General features: G+C 38.7%; 1 protein-coding gene across 1 annotated transcript in view; it reads left to right on the top strand.

The window, feature by feature from the left end:
- The window catches only part of SLC6A4 (solute carrier family 6 member 4), a 726,628-nt gene that overhangs the window by 280,088 nt on the left and 419,581 nt on the right, over positions 1-26,959 (top strand). Inside the window, exon 3 of the mRNA XM_044054475.1 lies at positions 15,255-15,389. Coding sequence (XP_043910410.1) covers positions 15,255-15,389 — 135 coding nt within the window. The remainder of the gene's footprint in view (positions 1-15,254; positions 15,390-26,959) is intronic.

Genomic DNA, 26,959 nt, shown 5'->3' with positions numbered 1-26,959 from the left:
GTGACACTGAAGAAACAAGAGTAATGCGGCTGTTAACCTAAAACGTTTGCCCGTACTTACAACAGACTACAATAATGATGACTTCATCACTAGTCAGTCTTGAATGCTCAGTGGGACGTAATGGTGGGATCTTAGCAGCTTGGAGCAGTAATGCATGAAACTAATGCTTGCAGTTTGAAAGCCTAAACACTTGTTTTTTTGTGATACTCAAACCTATGCCACTCAAACAATAGCCTACAGAAAAATATTAGCAGTTAGCCAGGTACTCTTTCACAGTCTCCCACGCCCAGGCATGCCGAAAATGTGAAACAGTTGGTAACCCAACGGGAATCAATAAATTATTATCTCGTCAAGCAATTATTTTGTGATTGGTATCAACTACGATTAAAAAAAAGAAAGGCGATCTATACAAGTGTGTCAACAGAGTGCATGCATCTGAATTCAATTGGTAGGGTACTTACTTGATAGTTTGGAAGCAGCAAACCTGTGCATGCACTTTCACATCCGAAGTGCCCTCAGTGGGAAAGAAAACAGTAGTAATGGGTTACCAAAACCGTCTGGTAATTGCGCATTTGTTTTCTATCATTGTGCATTCCAATCCCTGTAAATCCTTTACCACAAAACAGGGCATTGTTTATTATTAGGGCTGACTTTTCTGCATAAAACTGAAAAGAAGTTGTAAGTCCTGTTTGTTGATTTGCTTGTTTGGTTATTAAACCATTACACAATCAGGACTGTTTTCTGTATGTATTAAGTTACATTACAGATATAGCATGATAAATGTTATCAGCTTGCATTGCCTTTGTAATTATTGAATGAGCAGTGGTGGAAAACACATTTACAGTTTGCGGATGGTAATGCTTCAGAGTGGAGTGCAGTGCACACCTGGGCTAAACAAGTCTGTATTGTCAAGAATGTTGTCAGAAACACCTCCTATTCATACCTCTCAACTGTGCAGATTTTTGCATTATATTTTTGGTTTGTTTTCACATTAAATTATGATTTTTCTGGCAAATCTTTGAGGATTGAAGTCAGAAAATAATGACAGGTATTTGAGTTTCATACTTCATACCCTTCAGAAAATACTCACTAATGCAAAACCTGTTAATCTATCAACTTTGTAAGTCTGTAAGAGTAAAAATAGTACCTATTTTGGGGCCTTTGTTCCCCCATTATGTATGGCTTTGTCCAGATTTCTTACTGTAAGAGGTTAAGAGGTATGGTCCCGACTACAAAACGTAACTTACTTTTAGTAGATATTTTGCAGGACAAAACCATATCCACACCCAGTGCAAAGGAAAGAACTTCATTATTTTTCCAAAATAAAAGATTATTTTATAGCATTTGATTTGCTTATGCTGTTTCAGATAACACAAGTCCTATGCATGTAGTACATCACCGATATTCTGTATTTGTCACATAGGACAGTTGAGTGACATGTTGTATCTGCAATATCATGTTAAAAAAGTAGGATGGGTGGAAAGCTATTGTTAAAGATAACCGGCTAAAATGTTTAATGTATACCCTAGGTTAATGTTTTGCAATATTCAGTTGCTTGTTGACCAAAGTATTCAAAGTATTCAAAACACATTGCACCTTTCAGGGAGTACATTTGGTGATGCTTTTTAAAATCTAGACAATATTATGAAGGGTTCAGTCTGATACTTCAAATGTGAAATTAATAGGCTGAGGAAAACTTCAAAGTACAGAGGCAAAGCTATCTCTTCTTACACCATGTTAATACTAATCTCTGCATATGTCTGTTCTAGATTTTCCAGGAGAGCTTCAAGTGACACCTGATAAGAAAGAAATACGGAAAAAAAGAAAAGATGCAAAATCAAATGGAAACTAATAAAAGAAACATAATTTAATGCTACACTTACTAAGTAGCTGCAAATGTTGATTATCAGAAACTTTTTTCCAAGTTTTAGGGCTGATAGGAGGCCGATTATGAATTAATTAAAATACCTCTTCTAAATTATTATTATTGATGAAGAATATTATACGGTGCTGGATTTTCAATTTGCCACAATTGCGCCCATAAAAGTATGTCACCTGAACCAAAAACTTTGCAGAAGGTATTACAATTCATGTTGTATTAAACTGTGTTACCTTTACTATGCTAGAAATGCATTACCCACAAAACATGCACACTGTTTTACCTGATGACATGGTACACATATGCCTTTGCAAATTATTAACCTTATCCTGATTTGACACACATTATACATTCTTCTGCATTAATGACTGACAGTTCATGAACTTGGACAATTATGAATTACTCAACCATTAAATCATAAATAAATACATAAAACTGTTCACCTGACAGTATATCTTCTAAACTTCTCTGAACGAAGCACTGGTGTACAGTGATGCACTTTAAAAACAAAAACGTAAGCACACATATGCTACAAAACAACATTTGCACTGAAAATATCTGAAAGGAAATTGGTAAAATGTGCATCTGTAGAGCGTAATTGCTAAAGTCCAATCAAATCACATTCAGTTTACTAACACATGCTTGTTCAGGGAAATTGATTTGCTGACTGAATGATCATGCTCACAGGCACTGCCACGGGATGTGCTGGTGATGCATTATGAAAACAGGGATTTAAAGGGGCCATTTCGGAATTCGTAGCACCCAGTTATTTCAACCCCAAAAATGTTAAATACCGAGGAATTCGGAATGCTTAAGAGGGATGACACTGTCCCATTGTTCACATACAGAGACACATGAATGCAGACACACACATATATTCACATACAGCATGACATAACTTCCATCCACTATTTATGCAGGGTGAAATAGCTTTATTTTACTCTGCTCACATTCTCACCATTGAAAGGCATACATGTGCACCACAAGAATGAGGTGTGTACTTCATGCTTTTTTATCCCGCCTACCATTTGCATACTTTAAGTGTCTGTGAAATCTGAAATATACTACTGTAACTGGGCAGCATGCTGGAAACATTATTTGCATAGTGCCCACCCAAGGAGTACCACATTGGCATGTGGCATTCTGAACCTTGCTGCCTAAATCACACTGTGACAAACCGAAATGCTGCCAGCCCAGCTAGCTGGAATTTGGTAAATAATTACATGTCACTTGAAAATATTAATATGATTTATATGGAAATCTGAATTTTGTAAATAATCATATGTCATTTGTGAATATTATTATGATTTATATGCTTGTCTTACAAATGTAAGAGAATTATATGTTATGTGTATATTAAACTACTGGTGCAGAAGTGTGTGTTGAACTGTATGTTATGTACTGAGCTTCAAGAATGTAACCACAACGTACCCTACTGGAAAAGAACAGAAATGTATATAAACTATATTAATAGTAGAAGTTGGAACATACAAAGTTAGCCTGCAAAACTTCGAGAAAATAAGTTAAAAGTTTTTTATGATGTGCTATAAACGTTAGTTTCAAGGCAGCTAGGAGACAAGATGTCTACAGCTAGCGGTTCTTTCTATTCTCTTGAAACAGAAATAATTACTAGGTTTGGAATGTAAGGTGATTTTATTGCTCTGTGACTTCTTAGTAGCTGCACATCTGACAGGCAAGTATTTTTCACAAAGAAATGTTAAATTCTGTTGGTATCTGTTAGCCTGGGAACTGAAGGCAGGTGACAAATAGTGATGTCATCCAACTGACCCAGCAGTAATGTTTTGATATTAATTTGGGAACTCTCTCAGAGACTGTGCATTTTGTATCTTGTCTTGGATCTAGAAACATCCATTCAGCACTTCTCATCTGCATTTGCCTTTCTCTGTAAGTAAGATTTAGGTACAGTCATCTCTCTTAGATATAGAGAAGAATATAGTAAAGATTAGTTTAGATGTTTTCTGTATTTATTTGAGACTGTCCGGCAATGTTGTTTTAAAATATTTCCTGTGATTCTGAACTCTGAAGTGACTGTGTCTGTTATTGAGTATTGTCTTGTTCTTTTATTATTTATTATTATATTATTTATATTAAGGAGATCTCTGCTTGACTTATAAAGCCATGTCTGACACAGCCCTGTTAAAAATGTTACACCACACATTCCGGGGACCTCAACCTCATTACCATAATCAACAGAACATGCTGTAGGGACAAGTTCATAACCCAGAGACTGCCCATGCTCTGGAATAGACTTCCTATACATGTCAAGCAGAGCACCTTACTGGCCCTTTTCAAGAGAAATCTTGATAAGTGGATGGGAAATAGAAAGTTCACCCCTGGGATCACTCCAATGGCTCTTCTTGATAGAGGCATCTGGAATTAATGGCAGCATGATGCCAGGGCACTTCTATGGGCTAGGCTTGTAAAGGCTCCAGGGCCATTGGCCTAGTACACACCTATGAACCTATGAGCTGTTTTTCTTTTCTTAGAATGAAATGGGACATAGACTTTTGACCTGGCAGCCTAAAGTAACTGAATGAATTAATGAATGCTACCATTTAAGTCTCTCATAAGAAATGCATGTCTGTCCTAATCCATGAGTCTCTATCAGCATTTGACTGGCTACTGTAGATGTCAGTTGTATGCATTTCCTCATGCCACTCTCCCAATAGTCTTCAGAGATTTAGGATACAGTAAGCTGCTATTTACTTTTGATAGATTCTTCCGTGAGCTGAATGTCAATGAGACATTAGGGGAGAACTTTTACCTATTTCCTTTTCTATTGTTTATATCATTTTGCTTGTTTGTTATAGCAGTCATTGCCAAGTTGTCAACTGCATAGTCAATACCGGTCCCCAGTGCAGTGAATTGGCTGGTTTCCAGTCTAGTGAGCCTGCTGAAGCAATATGGTGACATGTGCTCTAGACACTTCTCTTTTAAAGGTGTCTGGGGAGAGAAGTGTCAAAAGGGATGTCACATATGGCAGGCTATATTGATTTTATCCCCCATCCATAGATTTGTTTGCATGCAAGTATACATCCCTCCTAATGATCTTAACAGAGGTTATATACCTCCTCTACATAGGTTCATAGGTTCATAGGTTCATACTAGGCTATCTGCCCTAGGGCATTTATAAGCCTAGCCAGAGTGTGTTTGGCTTTCGCCACCCATTTTAAATTAATTTTGCTATGCCTTTTTTTGAGGTTAGTATACTGTGCCTCTGTCTAACAGTGACACAGAAGTGATAGCCGGGTAATCTCCCATCCACTCATCAAGATTCATCTTGAAGAGAGTCAATGGGACTCTGCCTAACCTGGACTGGGATTTTATTCCAGAGTGAGAATCTGTCCCTCCAGTATGTTGTCCTATTTATTTCAGTGCTGAGGTTCAAGTCTCTCGAGCGCGTAGCTCGATGGGATTTGGATTTTCTGAGGTGCAGCATGTCCATTAATTCCGGGTTGGACATGGCTTTATACGTTAGGCACAGATCGCCTCTGAGCAGGCGGTATGCCACTGAGTAGAGCTGGACTTTCTTTAATCGGGCAGCATATGGCATCTGTTTGAGCCCTTTGATCCTCTTGGTGAGGTACTTTTGGGGTCTTTCCAGTTGCTTCAGGTGTCTGGTAAGGTACATCCCAAAAGGGGCATTGTACTCAATTATGGGCCTGATGAGGGATGAGTAAAGAGGCACAATGACCTCCCCTGATCTAGATGTGAATCCCTTCATGATTAGGTGGGTATATAAAATGTTTTTCTAACCACTTTGGCGCGTGGTTTGCCAAATGAGAGATTGTTATCAACTTGGGTCCCCAGGTCCCTAATGACTTCTTCTGTACTTAATGGATTACCACCTATGTGGTAATTTGTGGGCACTTGTTTTTTGCAAAAGGGATGACTATACACTTTTTAGCTTGAGGACATGGCTCTGGCACCAGTTGTCTGTTTCTATGAGGCCCTTTTGGAGGATGCTTGTGTCGGCTGGAGAGTTGATTAAGCCACAGTCCTTAACAAGAGAGGTCCCAGGACTGAGCCTTGTGGGACGCCACTTGTAACTGGTTTGGAGTCTGACATGGCTCCAGCAATTCTAACCATGTGGGTTCTGTCCTTGAGCCAGTTTGCAACCCATCTAGTGACATAGGGGTTTATATTTAAGCTGGTGAGCTTATCTATAATGCCGGCTACCAGGTAGGCTGTGTGGACCATGGCCTTGGTGACTGTTTCAAAGAAATCGACCAGGTTTAAGAGGCAGGATCTGCCCTTAACAAAGCCAAACTGGGTAGGATCCAGTGTCTGTAGGTCCCCAATATCTTTATTTATGAGGTCCATGATGATCCTTTCCATAGCTTTGCAGACCAAGCTAGTCAGGCTTATGGGGCGATAGTTTCCAGGATCCATTGAGGCACCACCTTTGTGGAGAGGGACCACTGTTGCTGTCGCCACTCTTTGGGTACATATCCTGTAGTAAGGCTAAGACTGAACAGTAGTTTTATGTTTGGGTTTAGCTCTTCTTGGAGCTCATGTACACCATCTGGTCCCATTGATGCTGTGTTTTTGCTTTGAGAGGGCGCTCTTACCTGAACATCTGAGATGTCAGGGGCAGCACTCTGTTGGGATAGATATTTGCCCTTTGGGGGGGGGGGGGGGGTTTGCACTGAACCTGTCAGCTAGGATGTTGGTAATGTCTGTGGGCTCGGTGTATTTTTTGTCATTTTGGACTAATTCTGAGCATATCTGGGAATTCCCACCCAGGTTCCTAACATAACTAAAGAAAGCCTTGTGATTATCCTTAGTATCCTGTGCAATTTTTCTCTCAAGCTGGCCTTATTTTATGAGTGCCCGTAGTTTTGCTAATACTGATCAGAGATGCCTTCCCTTTTTGGGATTTTGCTCTATCATGCTTCCTCCTTCTATTGTATAGTTTGTTTATGGCTGGGGTCCACCAGACAGGACGTCTGCCTTTGGAGGATTGGGTCTTGGTTTTATTTGGGATTGCATGATCCATGCATTCCTGAAGGTGTTCATAGAATGTTTATAAAAGATTCCTGCGGTCTGGGCTGTATTTTCCACAGGCCCGGGCTTTGAAGGATTGTTTTGAGGCATGTGAAATTTGCTTTAGAGAAGTTTTTCACTGTGGTTTTCTGGGCAGGGGTGGGGTCAGGATGTGAATATCCAGTGAGATTAGTTTATGGTCTGATCTTACCAGTGAGGGATACACTTCTGGTCTGGAGCATAGTGTCCCCATGTTGGTGATGATCAGGTCCAGTATGTTTTCCGCTCTTGTGGGAGTGGTAACAAGTTGTTCCATAGCATTTGAGTTTATAAATTCTAGGAACCTTTGGGCTAGGGTGTTGGAGCTAGAGTAATGCTCCCAGTCTATGTTTGGGTAGTTGAAGTCGCCCAATATAATGGTGTTTGGAGAGACCTTCATATTTTCCAGTATTCTCAGGAAGGCCGAGTGGGGTTCCTGTGTTTGGGAGGGTGGCCTGTAGCAGGCTATAAACTGGAAGGCAGTTTTACCCACAGTTAGTTGCACATGGATAGTCTCTGATGCTTGTGCCACCAACCTGGAGGTGTGGGTATCTTGTGGTTCGGTCCAAGTTAGCATGGTATGAGGTATAACCTGGTAGTGCAGCCTTGAACAAGGTTTCTGTTACTGCACAGATATCGATGTTCTCCATGCTAAGGAGAGTTTGTGCATCTTGAGGTTTAGACTTCTGGCATTGAGTAGCATTACTCTTAGTTTCTTATCCCTTGTGATACCTATGGAGGTGGGTTTGTCTTTTGAGCCTTGCCTAAAAAAGGCACTATGGGGGTAGCAAGAGCCTTTGCCAATATCCGAAAGCCCAGGGTGACAGGTGCAAGCCATCCCTAGCAAAGCATCTGTCAAGCATGTCATCCCAGGCTGACAGGCATTGGATCCCCTTTGAATGACACCAACACTTAAGCCAATTGTTGAAATTGATCATCTTGTCTTCATATTGTGGCATCATTCTTGGTGAGGGTAAGATGCTACTCAAGGTCAGGGTCATACCGGCCTGGGCTACATGCTCGGAGAGCTCCTCTATGTTTCTTTTCATGTAGTCCAGGGAGGTACATCTCAGGTCATTCACACCAGCATGGACAATGACTGAGTCATATTTGTACTTGCCTTGGAGTGACCTGAGTGCTTGTGTTATGTGGCGGATCCTAGCGCCCGACAGGCAGCTCACCGTGACCTTCTCCTTGTTCAGCTTGACGTTAGTCACCTATTACAAGTGTATCAGGTGTGTTGTTTAGCCTTAAGGGCTGTGACTGTTCGGCACACTGGCTTTGTGAGCTATGTGTTGCACGTGTTTTGTTTTGGGGTAGCGGTTGCTTGGGTGTCTGCTTTGGAGGTCTCTGCTGCTTAGGCAGATTTTTATTTAGAGCCTCCGAGTATGTTTTTTTGTGTTTATGTGTTTGGTTTGTTGTCGTGGTAGGTCTATGTGAGACTGGAATTGTAGTGAGTGTGGTTTCCTTCTCCTCCTGACTGGTTACGCCAGTACTGAGTTGAGAGAGCTTAGCCTCCAGTTTGGCTATATGGTTGCATCTCTCCTCCTCCCAACAAATTCCAACACATGTGAGAGGGTTGTCTGTGTACATGAGGTAGTTGTAACATTGCCTCAAGATTCCCAGATTCACCAGCTGGACCGGAGAGGAGATTGACAACTGACCCTTGGACATGCTAGAATAGTATTGGGAATTCCTTTATAATTGAAAAAAAGGGCCAATGGGGAACAAGGTACTCAAGGGGAGTTTGTGAGGGTGTAGTGCTTTTAATTTTTTAGAGCTGACTTATATAATTGCTTTAGTGAGCAAGTGCCAGGTAACTTAAATGCAATGTGTTACAGGTAACTTAAATGCAAAAATGACAAACAGTAACTTTCTTTCAAGTGAAACAAGGAAATAAGTACAGTAAGCAATGCAGATATCACTAGGGATCCACAGAAGTGCTAAAAGGCCGCGTTTTAGGTGGAATTAGCGTTTCAGGGAAATAAACAAACAACAAGCATACAAATAAAGCTAGATTCAGCAGGCCTGGATCTAGTCTATGCTACAGCAAACAAGGTGTACCAATTTCAGTAAAAAACAGTTAGAATATGCAGGCACTATAAGCCTTTAACCAGAAATTCCCTGCTCAGAAGGGCAGAGTCCAGCCTCTTCTCCCACAAGAGTGCAGACCGCAATCCTTCTTAACGTAAAATAACTGGCCTGAAGCCCAAGTGCTTAAACCAGAACTAATACACTTTTAGAATAACAGACACTGAGCTCTCAATCAGCAGTTCCCAACTTAGAAGGATGTAAGCTACCTGTCCTGCCACCACAGTGCAGAAGCCTGTAAATAAGTTTACTTGTAAATAGTTCCAAAAATATTGTTGCTGATTGTTAATGCTTTTTAAAGTTTTGTTAATTATTAAGTTAGTTAGAAATTGCAAACTTTGCTATGTAATGTTATGCTTGTTTGCTATACTACTATACAACTTTGTTTCAAGAAGAAAAATGTATAGTAATCTCACAGATGACCAAAATCAGCACAGCTAGGTGTTCAGACAATAAACTGACCACTTTGATGCCACGTTGGGTATAACATCTTTTAAGGGACCAGGAGGCCAGATATTTTATGATTAAGGGAAGTTTAAGTGGCAATAAAATGACTATTTTGAATGTTTATCTTCCACCAGGTAGTACAGACAATTCTATTAAGATGGCTTTTAGGAAATGCATAGCTCTTCAGGAAGGAATTAATAAAGGAGGAAGAGACTGGAACACAGTGATTGGCAAGTATGAGGCATGCTCAGTGCACATGAGATTCCAGCTTCCAGCGCTAGGAAGTTTTTTCAGAAGAAATTTTTCACTGATGGGGATGGAGGGCATTCACAAGGTTTTGGATATCCTCTCCCCAGGAAGTCACATACATGTTTCTCTCCAAGGTTCTCATCAGAGTCAAGGACTGATAAATATTTAATATCCCAGGAGCACTCTTACTTGATAACCAGTCTTTCCTACCACACTACTGGGACCTCAGATTACTCCCTACTACTTCTCCTCTCTTTTACATTAGACCAGAAATTCTATGTCATCCCAAAAACTGTTAACTTATATTTCTGCAAGAGTGATATTTTTTCTGAAGAAATTCCTTTCACTGATGAGGGGGTGGACTGCCATTTGGGATGAAATCACTCAACAATATTCATTACTCTGGGATCAGTTAAAGATTGAAATCATTGTTCTTCACCCACAATTCACCTATGAAAGAAGAGTAGAATTGCAGGCTAGGCTCCTGAATTATCAGAGTGAGACTGCAGGCTTAGCTCATGAATTATCAGAGTGAGACTGCAGGCTTGGCTCCTGAATTATCAGAGTGAGACTGCAGGCTTGGCTCCTGAATTATCAGAGTGTGTCTGCAGGCTTGGCTCCTGAATTATCAGAGTGAGACTGCAGGTTTAACTCCTGATTTATCAGAGTGAGACTCCAGACTAGGATCCTGAATTATTAGAGTGGGACTGCAGGCTTGGCTCCTGAATTATCAGAGTGAGACTGCAGGCTTGGCTCCTGAATTATCAGAGTGAGACTGCAGGCTGGGCTCATGAATTATCAGAGTGACATTGCAGGCTTGGTTCCTGAATTATCAGAGTGAGACTGTAGGCTTGGCTCCTGAATTATCAGAGTGAGACTGCAGGCTTGGCTCCTGAATTATCAGAGTGAGACTGCAGGCTTGGCTCCTGAATTATCAGAGTGAGACTGCAGGCTTGGCTCCTGAATTATCAGAGTGAGACTCCAGACTAGGTTCCTGAATTATTAGAGTGGGACTGCAGGCTTGGCTCCTGAATTATCAAAGTGAGACTGCAGGCTTGGCTCCTGAATTATCAGGATGGGTCTGCAGGCTAGGCTCCTGAATTATCAGGGTGAGACTGCAGGCTAGGCTCCTGAATTATCAGGGTGAGACTCCAGACTAGGCTCCTGAATTATCAGAGTGAGACTCCAGACTAGGCTCCCGAATTATCAGAGTGAGACTGCATGCTTGGCTCCTGAATTATCAGAGTAGGACTGCAGGCTAGGCTCCTGAATTATCAGGGTGGGACTGCAGACTAGGCTCCTGAATTATCAGGGAGGGACTGCAGGCTAGGATCCTGAATTATCAGAGTGAGACTGCAGGCTTGGCTCCTGAATTATCAGAGTGAGACTGCAGGCTTGGCTCCTGAATTATCAGAGTGAGACTGCAGGCTTGGCTCCTGAATTATCAGAGTGAGACTGCAGGTTTAACTCCTGATTTATCAGAGTGAGACTCCAGACTAGGATCCTGAATTATCAGAGTGGGACTGCAGGCTTGGCTCCTGAATTATCAGAGTGAGACTGCAGGCTTGGCTCCTGAATTATCAGAGTGAGACTGCAGGCTTGGCTCATGAATTATCAGAGTGACATTGCAGGCTTGGTTCCTGAATTATCAGAGTGAGACTCCAGACTAGGCTCCTGAATTATTAGAGTGGGACTGCAGGCTAGGCTCCTGAATTATCAGGGTGGGACTGCAGGCTAGGCTCCTGAATTATCAGGGTGGGACTGCAGGTTAGGCTCCTGAATTATCAGGGTGGGACTGCAGACTAGGCCCCTGAATTATCAGGGAGGGACTGCAGGCTAGGATCCTGAATTGTCAGGGTGGAACTGCAGGCTAGGCTCCTGAATTATCAGGGTGGGACTGCAGACTAGGCTCCTGAATTATCAGGGTGGGACTGCAGGCTAGGCTCCTGAATTATCATTGTGGGACTGCAGACTAAGGCTCCTTTATTATCAGGGAGGGACTGCAGACTAGCCTCCTGAATTATCAGGGTGGGACTGCAGACATGGTTACTGAATTATCAGGGTGGAACTGCAGACATGGTTACTGAATTAGGGTGGAACTGCATACTTGGTTCCTGAATTATCAGGGTGGGACTGCAGACTTGGCTCCTGAATTATCAGCAGGAACTACCTAAAGTGCAGCTAGAGGCATTACAAGGCATAATGGAAGCCAAAAGTAGGATACAAGATCTTAGAAAAAAACATATGGTGAATACTAGATTATAGAATTTACCATAAAACAAAGGCTCTAAATTTATGATTCTTTCAAAACTCATCTGGGAACTTGAAATGCTTGACAATTAGATTAAGGGCACAGAAAACAGGCAGATCGGTGTCCTGCTTCAAGCACAATAACACAGGTGATTTGGTCCACAACCCAGGCTGTATCCTAGATGGGTTGCCCAGTTTTACTCAGTTCTGTAAAAGGAGACCACCAGCCCTATCCCTGATTGAGTATGTCAAACGTATTGTCCTCTCTTGAGATTCTAAAGCCTGATAACACACAAAGACAGAACTTGATTAGTTGTATTCTCTCTCAAGAGATTGATGTTGTCCTAGGCAGAAGTGCCTCCAAGAAGGCTTCTGATCTGGACAGCATCCCCTTGAATTTTTACACTCAGGTTAAAGATTGATTTTACTACTTTGGCTTCAATTATTCAGTAGTATTTTAAAGGTGGTTTCTGACATTTTTGAAACCAGGCAAGGTTCCTGGATCTCCTGCTTCTTACTCCCAATACAAGTATTGAACCATGACTATAAAGTATGCGCTGGTATAATGGCTGAAAGGTAGAAACCCTCTTACCTCACATAATTCATGTAGATCAGAGAGGTTTTATCAGGGGCAGGACTACATTTGATAATTTGCTTAGAACTGAACTATTTATTAAAGCTGCCCAAAATACACAAACTCCCCTAATGCTCATCAGCTGTGATGCTGAAAAAGCATTTGACAGAGTGAAGTCGGAATGCTTATACAAAATTCTGCCTTCATTTGGATTTCCCTAGAAATCATAGAAAATCTGTACCATGGTGCTGGAACTAGAATAGAGACTGTTCTTCGACTCTCCTGGCTTTTCATATTGATAGAAGCACTAGGTAGGGGTGCCCTTTTTCGCCCTTACTATTTGCAGTTTATTTGGAACCCCTCCCTATTAGGCTTCATCAAACCCTGTTCTCTGGGTACTTAGTAAAATAAGGGTGGAAAAATTAGTCTTTTATGTAGATGATGTATTACTTAAAATGACTCTTTTATGTAGATGACATATTACTTAAAATGAGTCTTTTATGTAGATGACGTGTTACTTAAAATGAGTCTTTTATGTAGATGAGGTATTACTTAAAATTAATCTGTTATGTAGATGAAATATTATGCTTTCTCTCTGATCCAGCTGAGGACCTTCAAGGGAATATTGCTGAGATGGAGCTTTTCGGTTAGATCTCTGGATATAAAATAAATAAGGAGAAGACAAAATCTGTGTGTGTCAATTATCCTCTAGATCAAGCCATAGCAGCTAGATTCCTACTTCTCCCTGGTACACAACATCTGATCTACTCTAGCGTCATTCTGGGACCTTCTATACAGGAGACAGCCAGCTTTACTTTTAAAGTTATGGAATTCTTTAAGAGCAGGAAAAACCTCTGCTTGGATATCCATCTGAGAGTCCAGGCAGTGAAATTATTTGTCCTGCCTCAGATAGTATATTTCTTTCAGGGTCTTCATATCCCTCACTTTACAGGAGGGCTGAAACAACTACCCGAACTACTACAGAACTTCTTATGGGTGGAAGGTAAGCCAAGAATCACTTGAAAGATATTAACAACCGGAACAAGTCAAGGTGGTCTGGGTATACCAGATTTTGATCTTTATCTAGCTGTTGGATGACTGGAGATTTGTCATTTATTTATTTCCTAACAACTAGCAGCTGCATTGGAGGAAATCATGTTAACTCAGTCTGGAGATCTGAAATGTACACACCTGGCAGTTGGAAAGGCAAAGGGCAACCCTACAGTCCTTGGTATGAATACTGCCTCATGGATATTTGAGCAAAGTAGATGAGGAATACACTAGTCAGGGAATTCAAAATGGCTCCCAGACTCACCTGTAGTAGTACCCTCTGCAGAGTTCCTTTGGTTGATTTAGTGGATATTGAACTGCAGAAGCGAGGTGGCACTCAAGATGGAGCTCCTCAACTATGTATACAAACAGCTGGCAGCCCACAAAAGCTCCCCCACTTTAGGATATCTACAAACCTGGAAAGCAGATGTGTCCCAGCAGATATCTCCACAGATACGGGAGTGTATTGTTGCTGCTGCCTCTTTATGCCACCAAATCAGATATTAGATTTTTTGTTTGGTAATGTCTATTCAAGTTTTTCTACACTGTCATATGACTGCACAAAATCTTCCCTGCAGTCAAACTGCAAAGCTGGTGATGTCAGCAGGAACCCAGGGCCAATTGGATACACATATTCTGGGAATGTCCAAAGCTGGACAACTTTAAGAGGGATCTAGAAGTTTCATGCACCCATCTCATTTCCTCACCCTTCACTCTTGCTAAAGCAAGATGCTTGCCAGGACTAGCATCATGTGGAGTTAGTACCGCCTCCAAAATGTAGTCTTATCAATTTAGTCTTTCTGTTGCTAAGAAGGCAAGCAATAGATGGTGGAATTCTATTCTTTCTCCCTAGGCAGAGGAAGTTATAGCACTAATGAATGAGATCAAGGAGATGGAAATAACTTCAACTTTGTGTCATATAAGAAGGAGGGTAGTGGTGAAGTGGCAACTATGGGCTTGCTTATTTGATAATTAACCCCAGGTGGTGGAATACCGGTGTAGTAGCAGAATATTGGCCTTTTCGCCAGTGTCAGGAGACTCTTAAATAAGGACTCACTTAGCAATGAACATCGATATAACTGCTTTGAGATGTGATGTCTGTAATTATGTTGGCAGCCCCAGACTCATTATTTGTTTGCACTAAATTACTAGAAGTACTAATTTCTCTGCTTGTTACAGTATCTGTTGTAAAGCACACCATAGACTTTCTGTAAAATTACTGCATGGTAGCAATACAGATTTATTTAACAAAAAACTACAAAGATGTTGGTGAATGCCATGATGCAGCAATGACATAATGACAAACTAGAACTGAATTTAAGAGATGAATAGGACCACAAATCATATGCAGCTAGTGGAAACTGGATTATTTAGAGCACATCAAATTTGCATGTTTGTTTTACAGAAGAGTTTTGCCTACAAGGCATCCATTTTCATAGAGAGTAAAACCATGTTTGAAGGATCCTTGTGATTAAAAGTACAGAAATGTTAAACTTTCAGATTAAAATACTAAGATTATGTGTCATATGTACTTAAACGTGTGAGGTTAGAACACAATTCTTCAAGGTGCCTTATGTCATCTGTGAAAGAGTCTATGAGTACTATTTCTAAACATCAGACAGATTAGATGGCCTCTACTTTTATCTTATTTTCTTGTTCTTCCGATAGGTGCCTTCCTTCTCCCTTACACCCTGATGGCGATCTTTGGGGGCATACCCTTGTTCTACATGGAGCTGGCACTGGGTCAGTATCATCGAAATGGCTGCATCTCCATATGGGCCAAAATATGCCCCATCTTTAAAGGTAGGGAATTCTTTACTCTACCACCACCTGCCTGGGTAAAATAAAGGCCATGGCAATACAGCAGGGTACATTAATTCTGGTTTGTCAACTGCAGACTTGTTCTAAGGATTTCGTGCATACATGAAACACTTACTATTTAACTGTTCGGAGTACAGGTACTTCAATTTCTTTGCTTGCTCATCATTTTCAATAAAGTGTGTGTGTGTGTGTGTGTGTGTGTGTGTGTGTGTGTGTGTGTGTGTGTGTGTGTGTGTGTGTGTGTGTGTGTGTGTGTGTGTGTGTGTGTGTGTGTGTGTGTGTGTGTGTGTGTGTGCATGCGTGTGTGTGTGTGTGTGTGTGTGTGTGTGTGTGTGTGTGTGTGTGTGTGTGTGTGTATAGACTGTTCACCTCCATTTATACTGTATTTATTAAATAAAGTTGCCAGATTAAACTAATACAAATTTAACAGAATGGACAGGATTACCAAATAGTGTAATTTCAATCATACATTAAATTAAAAGGTCTAAATATATATTCATTAATCAACACTTCAGATATTCAAGAGTTTTTTGGTATGGGGAGAATTTTCATCATATCACAGAACTGTCTTGAATTCTGATTATACCATGAGAATGAAAATGTGTTCTTAGGTTTTAAAATCACCAAGAGGAAAGCTCTTATAGCAAGAGACGTTATCCCAATATTATTTGCAAGCATACCAGAAATGCACGGAATGGATACTTAATTTTGTTCAGTGTTGACTGAGGTACAGCTAAATCCCTTCTTTGGCTTTCAGAAAAAGGAATACAATGGAAAGAGAACCAGGTCTTAATACAATCAGTGCTAACAAACTGCTCTGACACACAATGCATTCAGTTTGACAAGATATTTGCAACAATGTTACCCAGTTCCTTTTTGCTTAATGCACCACATAAATGATATGCATGTAGTGCAATTAGAAAGTTACTGTGTGGTGTGTCTGTATATGTGTATGTACATCACTATGGGCACAGATGCACATTCACCACAGCCTGCATTATGTAACCATCCACTTCAGGCTGAATAGCAGTATTATCTGCCAGCCAGTGTCTCTTTTGCTGCTTGTTTCTACTGTCATACCTCACAGGTTTTTGCCTATCCTTAGAGTATCCAACTTATTGCCTATGGAGTGGACTCATGCACAATGCAGTGAGAGAAATGCAGTGCTAGAGTTTTGACAATAAATAGAATACACTAGGAGGACCATGTTGTTAAATGATTACTAGCTGTCTGAAGGCCAGTAAAGATGCCAGCTTTCCAGTTCCTGTACACCTATCCAGAGTCTTACAACCTATATCACAGTTATGACTAGAGAGATATTCTTAACTAATACAAGGCTGGTGCTACCAGTAAGGCTCTACCTCCTGCTAGCTATGCTGATCTATCTTCCACTCTGTCATACTTCACATTTGTTATATCAGACCGCAGGATCTGAAAATAGCCAATATCTTGCCTGTACTAAATTTACAGTTACCAAGAAGACAAAGGCTTCTCCTGTTAAGAACGGGCTTCAGTTTAATTCAATTCAATTTTATTTAAAATGAAGTTAGTTTCAGGGTAGATGAAGTAGCCCAGTGGACTAGTTTCCTTCACAACCTGAAGTACACTAACAAAGCACACAACCACTTAAGCAGATACACATCACAAATGTCAAAACTAAAACAGTCATGCTTAAGAATGTACTATCAGAAAAAATGCAAGTATTCATCATAAGAGGATATAGTAATGCTGGGAATGTGTGATCTACCCCAGAGGTACAGAAATATAAACTGAATTAATACTTTTATAAATACATACAGACATACAAAGCTATATTAGGCCATTGAACCTTTGATGACAACATCTACTACCAGAACAAGGAAACAGTTGTAAAGAGGGCTGGAAAGACTGACAAACTGATGTGTGGCTATTTCTTAGTTTTTGGTTTACAGTTTGTATATTTGCATTGTTTTCTTATTTGCTAGTGTTTTATTGCAGTTTTATTTTAATTTAAAAAGATGTTCTTGAAGTTCTAAAAGTAATATATTAAGGGAGAAAATATACATTGTGTTTCTTTTGTGATTAATAGATAACTGCTTCTGAACTGTAGGAAGAACTGAGAAATAACATGTTTAAGTGAGGAAAACAGGTCAGGGTTTTCTTAAGAGTTGCAAAAAAAAGACTGCTTTGTTAGTACTTCTGATTTTGTCATATCACACATTAAGTCTGGGTCCTGTTGTATTCTTAAGCTCAGTGAGTCTTGAGTTGTTTGCCTCTCATACAAATTTAACTTCAGAAGCTGTTAGCTCCATAGCATACGGGGATATGAAACACTGACTGCATTCTGAACCAAGACTGAATGCAGACTTCTTAAGGCAGATACTGTAATCTAGCAATGTTAAAAACATCCAAGTGATTGGTGACTCCACTGAAGTTAAAACAGACTGGATTCAGTAAAGAGCTGGTAACAGTGTCAGAGCTACCTGGAACCAATGTTATGGAAATATCAAATAGAGAAACAAAAAAATGTAATAGCCAGATGTAAACAAACAAACAAGAAAAAATAAATACATAGAGAAAAAAAAACAAATAAATAAGCAGATAACACAAAAAGTATTAATAGAATAAGTTTATTACACACTTTTGTCCCCTGATGCTTCAGGACTTTATCAGAATAAAGCAATCAGTATTCAGTTTAAATAACAAATTAATCAACAAGAGGTATGACAAATACCACCCTATATTTTGACAGTTTACATTCTCTATTCTGGTGCTGTAGAAGCATATTCTTCCATATCAGCTAAAACCCCAGCATTCAGTCTGATTTGCGAAGCTGTCATTCTACATAATAAAAGATTTCCCAGCAACATCTTCAATCACCGTGTGAAAAATAAAAATTCAAACTTTTTGAAACCTGCATTCAAAGCAGACTGTTTATAAAGTGCATTGGTTCCATCATCCTTTCTGCCACAAAGCAAAAGTTAAAAAAATCTTCTCTAAGTTTTTCCGGCATAGAATATATTGAATTTAGCTCATAAAGCAACATAAATCATTCCTGTGATAGTATATTTAAAATAGCCTGGACGAGGTTTCATCCTAGGGTAATCATATATAGCCACATTAGGGCCTTATGGAATATATCTACATTGTTTACAGGCCCCACAGTTTACAGGCCCCACACTTAGACACTCTATCATGAGTATCCAAAGGGTGCACCTTACATTCAAACAATTCCAGGACATTATAGGAGGACTTATAAGTAAATCTCAGACAGAGTCCCACTCTGTGGAGTAATGATTCATTATTAAACATCAGTTTTCAATTATTTTCCATTAGATTTTAACACCAACAGTGTGTACAGAGTGATGTAACATAATTTTACCAAAATTATTGGCTGCTTTATCATGCTGCATACCACTACCACCAAGAATAGGTTTACATAAAACAGGACTAGATTTATATCATCTGGATTCACGTATTTCCTTCAAGAAGTCATCAACCAGACCCTCGGGATAGTTCTTATGTACGAACATACTTTTTAACTTCATACATTAAATTTTTAATCCTAGAAAGATGCATAATTAGCTTTATTAGTATATTTTTTTCTGCTCATAATTATAACTATCAAAGAGCAAGTAATGAATGGAGCATAGTAAATTCATACCTCAAATATTCCATATTTTTATACAATGAGTAAAAAGGTCAAACAGAAAAACCAAGCGGTTAAAAAAAAAAAAAGAAAAATCTAGCAAAGCTAGACTTTCTACTGTGTGATTCCTTAAACGTCTTGTAAAAGAGGCGACATGGAATATATGCAAATTATTCTAAGGACATCAGGTCTTTTAGCTAAATGGCAATTCTGAATGTCCATGACTTTTTCACCATGTCTCCAAATGTTAGCCAGATGTTCCACTTATGCTGTGTTGATGACGCCATAATAAGGCAGAAACATGCATGACCACAGCTAGTGGAGTTTAACTTTATTGGCCTGAATTTGTCCATTAATAGACTTAAAAGAAACAGTTATGGACATTCAGAATTACCATTTAGCTGAAACACCTGATGTCCTTAAAGGGTAATTTGCATATATCCCATATCACCTCTTATAAAAGAGGTTTAAGGAATCACACAGTAGAAAGTCTAGTTTTGCTAGATTTTTCTTTTTTTTTTTTAAACAATTGGTTTTTCTGTGTGACCTTTTTACTCATTGTATAAAAATATGGAATATTTGAGGTATGAATTTACTATGCTCCATTCACTACTTGCTCTTTTTGTTTTTTAACCAATATATTTTTATACAATGTAACATCCTAAAATTCAAGTTCATTAAAATCTGCTATAAAAGTAAAATTCAAAAATCCAGTTATACTGTGCAAATACATGAAAAAAACTTTCCAAACTTTCCTGATCACTCATATATAAAATAAATGCATTGTCCAATAACCTTAAGTATAATTAAAAAAAGGTTTAAAAGCACACACTCATTAACAAACAAATGTTCTCAACAGCACAATACTGGGTTAGCAAAAATGGGTGTATATGGTGCAGCCATAGTCATCCTGATACTTGCTTAAAACACTGACCTTCAGATGTAAAGAAATTGCTTTTTTTAAGATCACATCCATGAAACTGCAGATGTCTTTTCTACTAATCTCAGAATCCTCCACCAACAAATCCCCAAACCATTACTACTACTGTGGTTCGGCTTTTCCCGGTTAGGGGTTGCCACAGCGGAACTCCGGTTCGCTAATGATTGGCAGTGAATTTTTACGGTCGAGTTGCCAGCCACTGCCCACCCTTCAAAGAAGGCACATCCACACATACTCACACCTACCTGCATGTCTTTCAATTCACTCGACCATGGGGAGGACATGCAGACTCCGCACAGACCATTGAAAGCCAATATTCTGTATTATCACAGTAAAAAAGATTCTTTATGCCAGCTATAAGAAAAGGTCATCAGCATCAAACTGAACCATACTAATCCTGTCCAAAAAGTCCAAGAAATGCATTAACACATTTTGGAATTTACTGATCAGAGCTTTAATCTCTGATCAACATATATCACCAGTGAGTCTGTATTGGCCCCTCACCACACAGAAATAGTAGGTCTTAGTGAGGGATTAGTAACATCTTTATTTACCTTTGGAATCCAAAAGAGTCGGGTATTTTTGATCTGATATTGTCTTTCCACTATTCTTCTACATATGGGTCTCAGATCTGATGTCTGATCTTTCTTTGGTTGCTCCAAAGCTAAGGATCCGGTGCTTAGGCTCCACCCCCTACCTCAGATCTCATTTGCTTCCCTCCAACAGCTGATGAGTTCTGTGGTGCTTCAGGTTTTTGTCTAGTATCAGCATCTAAAGTTTCAGATAACACTGTTTATTTTCATATGTATATATATATATATATATATATATATATATATATATATATATATATATATATATATATATATATTTATTTCTTGGCTTACTGTTTATTTTTCTCCCCCACTAACAAACAACAAAAAAAAAAGTTTTGTTATTTATGTAGTCAGTAGTGTGGGCACTTTGAGAATTATTTCTGTAATAGTTTCTAAATACTTCTTTTTTGTATAGGTGTACTGAGTAGTCACCCCTTTACCCCTTTTATCTAGATAGTTCTTATTGTTAGTAAACAATGAAATATTTCATAGCATTACTCTTATTTTACCTATGACACATCTAACTGACTTTGCCTTGGGTATTGAAGTTTAGCCATTGTTTCTCTGTATTTTTTCTCTCTCTACCTTTGGTCAGGACCTTGGTCAGGCTTTTAGGATGGGTAAACTTGATCTGAGGTAACTCCTGTGATACAGGGATATTATGGGTAGGGAAAGGAGCCTGAGCACTAGATCATAAGCTTTGCAGTGGCTGAAGATGGATCTGATTTCAGATCTGAGACACATATGTAGAAGAATGGATGCAATATGACAGCAAAGATATAACATTATGGTAAGTGCATAACTTTCATTTTTTTAACCATAAAAATTTATGTTCCTGTGTATCAGTATCACTGCTAATTACTAAATTGTTCAAAACACAATCAGTAATCTTATAGGAATTATGAATTTCATTAACAAACTCCTCCACCCAGGGCAATCCACAACTCCAACCCCCTCAGCCCCAACCCAAATATCACCAGAGTACATTGCTATCACCTTCAACAGTTTCTTTACAGAAACCATCCAGGCCCTTGCTAGCAAACTTAAACCCACTTGTCCTAATACTGAAACCCCTAAACCCAGTGACATTCTCTCCTTTAGCTTCCAAAAAGTTCGACTTCACTCATTAGAGCCCTAATTAAAAAACTCAAACCAAGCACTCTTTCAGCCGACCTCCTCCGTACAGACTACCTGCAAACAACTGCTGATGTTATAGCATACCCTGTCTCTCTTTTAATAAACAGAATCATAACTGAAGCCTCTATCCCCTCTATCTGGAAAATATCACATGTCATACCACACCACAAAGGAGGCAGCTCCATTGAGCAGGCAAACTATAGACCAATAGCTATCCTTTCCCCTCTGGCTAAAATTATGGAAAAGTATATCCATAAACAACTCTCACACTACCTTATTCAACATAATCTTCTTTATTCAACATAATCTTCTGGCCAACTCCCAGCCTGGATTTAGATCACAGCACAGTGCCACCTCAGCCCTCCTCTCCTTTTCTGATGTCATAAATTCCAACTGTAACAACAACAAACTATCTTCTGCCCTGTTTCTCGATCTTTCCAAGGCCTTCGACATGGTTAACCACCAGCTACTCTTACTTACCCTAAATAAAATATCCCTAAACAACCATGCCATACAGTGGTTTCAATCTTATCTTAGTGGAAGACAGCAGGGTGTCCTTTGGCAGGACAAACTCTCCACCCTTCTCCCTATTACCTTGGTGTCCCTCAAGGCTCCATATTAGGTCCCCTTCTTTTCTCCCTCTTTATCAATGACCTCCACACTGTAATCCCAGATGCAACCTGTATACAATATGCCAATGACTCCACCCTGATTTGCTCAGCCTCTACCCCTACAGATCTCCTTAGTTTAACCCAGAAAACCTTTAATACAGTGGAAAACTGGATCTCTAATCAACAGCTGATATTAAACCCTAATAAAACAAAGCTATTGCTCTTCTCCATTACTCGCAAATCCTCTCAACCTTCGTTTACTATAACATCTAACAATAGGACCATAATCTCACCAGATATATATACCAAACTACTGGGTGTTATAATAGACAGCAACCTCAAATATGATATGCACATAAACCAAACTATTAAAACCGTTAATAAAAAACTTGGCTCCCTATACAAAAACAAACCCTTTCTCACCCATCTAGCTAGAACTGCTATTGCCCGTACCCATTTCAACTCTACTCTATGCCTCACCAATACTCACTAACTTGAACAAAACTGATCAGAGCAAACTCTCTAGCTGCTACAATCAAATTGCCAGGTTTGCCACAGGAGTTCCCTATAGGACACACCATTGTCAAAACCTAAACCTCTTAGGATGGCTGGAACTCCCCAGGCTAATTCAATATAATCCTCTTACTGTAGCATTCAAGGTTATTAACCATCCAGACAAAACGCCCTCCCTTAAAAACATTATCCATTCCTACAAAAACGCTAGGCCACTTCATTCCACTACAAAACTTTTGGTTCAATCTGTTAAAGCTAACAACCTATCTGGAGAATCTTTGTTTGCAAACTCACTAGGCAAAACCTGGAATTCGCTCCCATCTGACCTTACTCTGAACCCCTCCCTTAATCAGTTCAAAAAGAATCTAACCCAGTATTTTAAAACTCACTGGTTATGTCCTTGCTCTAACCCTGACTAAAGCCTCATCTACTTCCATATCCCTGCAATTTTTTATTCACAGCGACTTACCTCTTACACTAAAAGGTTTGAAAAGAGAAACTGTAACATCTTTGCAGATACTCTGTATACAGCTGCACCTATAGGTATGATAAGAGAAACTGCAACATATTTGTATATATTTCTGAATATAAACTGCATTCTTCATAGGCTTGAAATGTGAGACTGTAACTTGTATGTTAATGCAATATGTTTGTGCATATACTGTAACTTGCTTGTCTTTATCTGTATGTAAGTTTGGAGCTTTTCTCCCCAGGCCTCCGCTGAAAATGGACATGTAAGCAGTTGGACTATCCCGGTCAACAAATGTAAAATAAAATAAAAATAAATAAATAATTGACTAAAACTATCTAGTAAAATCATAGTTAAATTACATATTTAGCATTCTACATGGATAATCCATTGTGTTCATTATTACAACACAACCTGTCCTTCATCAGGTTTTATCACCCTTAGATCTTTGTACTTAATTCATTTAAGGCAGCTTTTTCAGCCTGAGTCAATTTATAAATTGTAAATGGGGGAGGAGTATTCTGTATAAACTTCTGATATCTGCCATAACCAATCCCTAAAATCACATGAAACCTGGATGTAATAGAGGATTTCACAAAGAGATTCTCTGTAACATTATAACAGGGGTTACAATTCTCAAACATTAATTCAAAAATTTAGTTTCCTAATAAAGATATTAGTTCCATAATAGCATACATATAGTTTAACCTTCACATCGGAATGAAGGTGAAACCATATTTAAACAACCCCACAAGGGTATCAGTTATGTTAGCAAAGCTGTAGCTAAAGCTTTTAAAGTACTACCCATTACTATTTGACTCTTATCACTAGTCGGGTTCCCTCGGTTATCTGCTGATTCCTGTGACCTGCTCATTGATTCCATGAGCTGTGCATAGTCTGTTGTTTCATGCTGGATGTGTGATATGATGTTGTCCCCCATTCAGCTGCCTCTGAAAATGTCTTAAAGGAGGGACTTCCAAAAAAAAAGGCTCAGAAACATTGCAACTGGGCTGATTTTGTTCTTGATTGAACTGCTACCACAATAAAATGATCACATGAAATTTTATAAACCTTGTTCACATCATATTCCTTTCTGTCCCTTGTCAACTTTTTCTCTTTACAAAATCTAACCACACTGTCATGTTTGTCTAATTTGTTAAAGATTAGAAGATTAGCTTGTAATCATTGTTTTAGTATCAAACAGCAAATCATTGTGGATAGAAGCATTCAAACCTCCAACTCATTAGTAAATTTAAAAATAGTCAGCTCATTATGTATGATGAGGATATCACAATAGTCAGAGGTTACCTTTTGAAAAAAATAATTAATTCATTATATAATTCAGAGCCATCCATAGTGCTATTAAGGAATTTATAAAAATCAAATCCCTTAGGCATAATTTCTTGTACTTTACACTCATGACCACAGAGATTATTGACTTCCTATAAGCCTCCATGTGTGGAGCTAGACCTAGAATTCAGTCAATGAGGGTCATTAAAGGAAACAGGAGGTTCTAAACACTTCCTTACAGCATCTGAGTAAGAGTAGCTAACACTACTTCTTGTCATATTACTGCTCTCAATACCATTAACAACACCATTATCAGGATTTTATGAAAAAGCTCCAACTTGAATTATTCCCTTTGTAGTCAAAAAATTAGAAATCAATGTAAACAAAGTAATGAATCACTCAGTAAATTCAATGTGAAAAAAAATCCTTCATTGTCTCAGGTATACCACAATTACTGAAAAAATAAATCATGTGGTGACATGGCTATGCCAGAATTATTAGCCTGCACTATGAAAAAAAACATGGAACAGCCAGGTGTAAAAAAACAATAAAATAAATAAAATAGCATGAAAAGTAGCCAACAAACAAGTCTATTGCATACTTTCATAACATAACACATGAGGATTTCATCAGAATAAAACCATCAAACGGTGTTCAGTTAAAATAACAAGTTACTCAACAAGGGTTGTGACAAACACCGCCCTGTAACCTATCAGTTTTCATACTCAATACTGGAGCTATGGACAAATATTCATTCCAACCAGGTAAAACCCCCAGCATTCAATCAGATTAACCAAGTTGACTTTCTGTATAATGAAACATTTCCCAATTTCCCCTCTAACATCCTTAGCCACCGTTTAAAGAATAAAAAGAAAAGTTTGCAATTTTTTCATATAGTTGCAGAATATGATTGAAGTTTTGAATCTGACTTTTATTGCAGAGTTTATTTAACTTAATTTTTTGGATGTTACATTGTACAAAATATGAAATGTTTCAAGTGTGAACCTACACGTTTTAGAAACTCTGCCTCTTCCAATCATACCTCCACTATGACAGTAACAATTATGGGACAAAAAAAAATAGAGTAAAGGATTACTTCAAATGATACATTTTTAATGAAATATATGAAGTTAAAAAGTATATTCTTCAGTAGGAACCTCGTTGTGGAAATCTTGAAGAAAATATGTGAATCCAGATGAGATATATTTGCTTCTATTTCATGTAAATCTACACTTAGTGCTAGTGATACTGAGTATGATAAAGTGGCACAATTCTGTAGACAGTATTAGTGTTAAAAATAATGAAAAGTATTGGACACTGATATTTAATTATAAACTCTTCCTCAGCAGGGTCTCAGTCCAAAATTTACTTATAAGTCTATATATAATATCTAGGAATTATTTGAATGTAAGAGGCAGTTCTAGGATACTAATGGTGGAATGTTTAACTGTATGGCCTCTGAACAATGTAGATATATTCTGGAAGGCCCCAATATGGCTATTTATTATTACCCAACAGTGATACCTTGTCTGGGTCTTTATAACTGTACCTCCATAACAGTGGTTAATGTTGCTTTATGTTCTAAATGCAGTGCACTCTATGCTGGAAAAACTAAGAGAAGGCTACTACAGTGGATTTATGAACTTTTATGCAGTATCAAAAAGGACGATGGAACAAATGCACTTTATAAGCTTTCTGTTTCATGTGCAAGTTTTAGAAAGTTTGAATGTTGTATTCCTGAGAAGATGACTACATTTATTATTTAAATTGAACACTGTTTGATGGTTTAATTCTGGTGTAATCCTGAAACAGTGAGGGACTAAATCACTTAATAAACCTGTACTCTGGCTACAGTTGGTGCTATTGTATTTATTTAATTTATTCAAATATCAACTAGGTTAAAAAGGATTTAGACTAATTATGACATGATCATTTCCCACCTCCAATCACCTTTTATGACACCTGAATGTCATACCAGAATATGGGCGTAGGAGACAGTGTCATAGATAGGAGATTCAGTGTCTGCCAGCATGGAATGAGATGTGCAAATAGCCAGACATTTTTGTATCCAATGAGCTTCACCTCTTGCCAGACTGGGGAAAAGTGCAGGGTGCCAAAGATTCTAGATACAGTTCCAACTTATTTCCTTGGAGTGTGCAAGTACTTAACAGGACATTTTTCATCCCCATAGTATCTTTAGATTTCTTTAGATTCCAAGATAAAAAATAAAAAAAAGAAAATTCATAAGACAGGATAGATAGATAGATAGATAGATAGATAGATAGATAGATAGATAGATAGATAGATAGATAAACAGACAAGTATCTATAGATATAAGTAGATGTAGATATAAGGAGATATCATAGGT

The sequence above is a fragment of the Protopterus annectens genome, chromosome 13.part0 (assembly GCF_019279795.1).
Source record: "Protopterus annectens isolate FY-2018-M chromosome 13.part0, PAN1.0, whole genome shotgun sequence".
NCBI classification, from domain to species: domain Eukaryota; kingdom Metazoa; phylum Chordata; order Ceratodontiformes; family Protopteridae; genus Protopterus; species Protopterus annectens.
The sequence above is the reverse complement of the archived record's forward strand: the minus strand, read 5'-3'. Positions and strand labels throughout refer to the sequence as shown.